At 59.8% G+C, this 1,118-nt stretch overlaps 1 protein-coding gene across 1 annotated transcript in view; it reads left to right on the top strand.

The window, feature by feature from the left end:
- The window catches only part of LOC102891285, an 11,451-nt gene extending 10,391 nt beyond the window's left edge, over positions 1 to 1,060 (top strand). Inside the window, exon 5 of the mRNA XM_025046284.1 lies at positions 975 to 1,060. Within this exon, the coding sequence (XP_024902052.1) occupies positions 975 to 1,060 (86 nt within the window). The remainder of the gene's footprint in view (positions 1 to 974) is intronic.
- The last annotated feature ends 58 nt before the right edge of the window (positions 1,061 to 1,118 follow it).

Below are 1,118 nucleotides of genomic sequence, written 5' to 3'. Positions count from 1 at the left end.
TTCAGAACGTGTCCTTTCAACTTTAAAAAAGGAATTTTACTTGAAGCTCGCTGCGAGTCAGCAGCCTCGTGGCGCCGGCGGCCCCCACGCGCCCCGTGCTCCCCGGGCCCCTCCGCATCCCGCTTCTCCTGCGCATGATTCTCTGTGTCGCTCTGTCCGTCACGGCCCCTCCGCCCCCCAGATCCGCCGCCCGTGTGTCAGTCGGAGGCCACGTCCAGCGATTGGCCTGGAAACAGTGTTAAAAGAGATTCGGGACCACGAGGGCAGGGCGTCAGCGGCGGGTGTTGCTCGCCAGGCCGGGCGTCCCGTCCGCCACGGCTACGACCGTGCAGGATGAGAGCAGAGAGACAGAAGCCGTTAAAGGGTCCGCGTCCCCGAAGGCAGCGAGACCAACGAAGCTTCGAGAGGAGCCCGATCAGACGTGGGACACTTGCGACGACCTGGACCGGAGGCCAGACGCGGAAACGTATCCGTCTCACACCGTGACCGAAGCGGAAAGGTGGTTTGTGACGTTGAAAATAAAGGCTGTACCTGCCTCCAGTGTCGAATTTACTGCCGGTGCTGGGGGGTCAAACAATCGAAGCATCGTTATTCATTCCGTGACGTGTGAGTGGCGAGTCTGTTGCATACGGAGGAAAAGAACTCGCCAGAGCAGACGTTCCATGTGGACGACAGCTCCCTATTCAGGAAAGGACCTTCGGCCACTAGGAGGCCAGGCTGATGGCAGGTTCCAAGCCTGGGAGGCCCAGATAACATTCCTGGGGGCAGCACTGTAGGCTGTAGCCGGAAACCGTCCAGACCTGGCACAGGAGTGAGCGCACACGGCTTCTGACCTACAGGAGCACTGAGAAGTCACAGGTGACCCAGCTCCTCTTCCCAGGTCTCTCTGCAAAGACCCTTTTCCCCAATAAGGCCACATTCACAGTTCTGGCTATTAGGCTGTGGGTGTAGCAGTCTGGGGGCCACCGCTGCAGTCGATGACCCTAGGATAGACCAGCAAGACTCCGAGGCCCTCAGCCCGGTGGCCCCCAAGGAACTAAATGCTGCTAACAATCTGTGAGCTTGAGAGGGGGCCCTTTTTCCAGGCCGGCAGCCCGCGAAACTATAGCCCTGGCTGA

The sequence above is a fragment of the Pteropus alecto genome, unplaced genomic scaffold, assembly GCF_000325575.1.
Source record: "Pteropus alecto unplaced genomic scaffold, ASM32557v1 scaffold43, whole genome shotgun sequence".
Lineage (NCBI taxonomy): Eukaryota > Metazoa > Chordata > Mammalia > Chiroptera > Pteropodidae > Pteropus > Pteropus alecto.
Note: the sequence above shows the minus strand (reverse complement) of the source record. Positions and strands in the feature narration are given on the sequence as shown.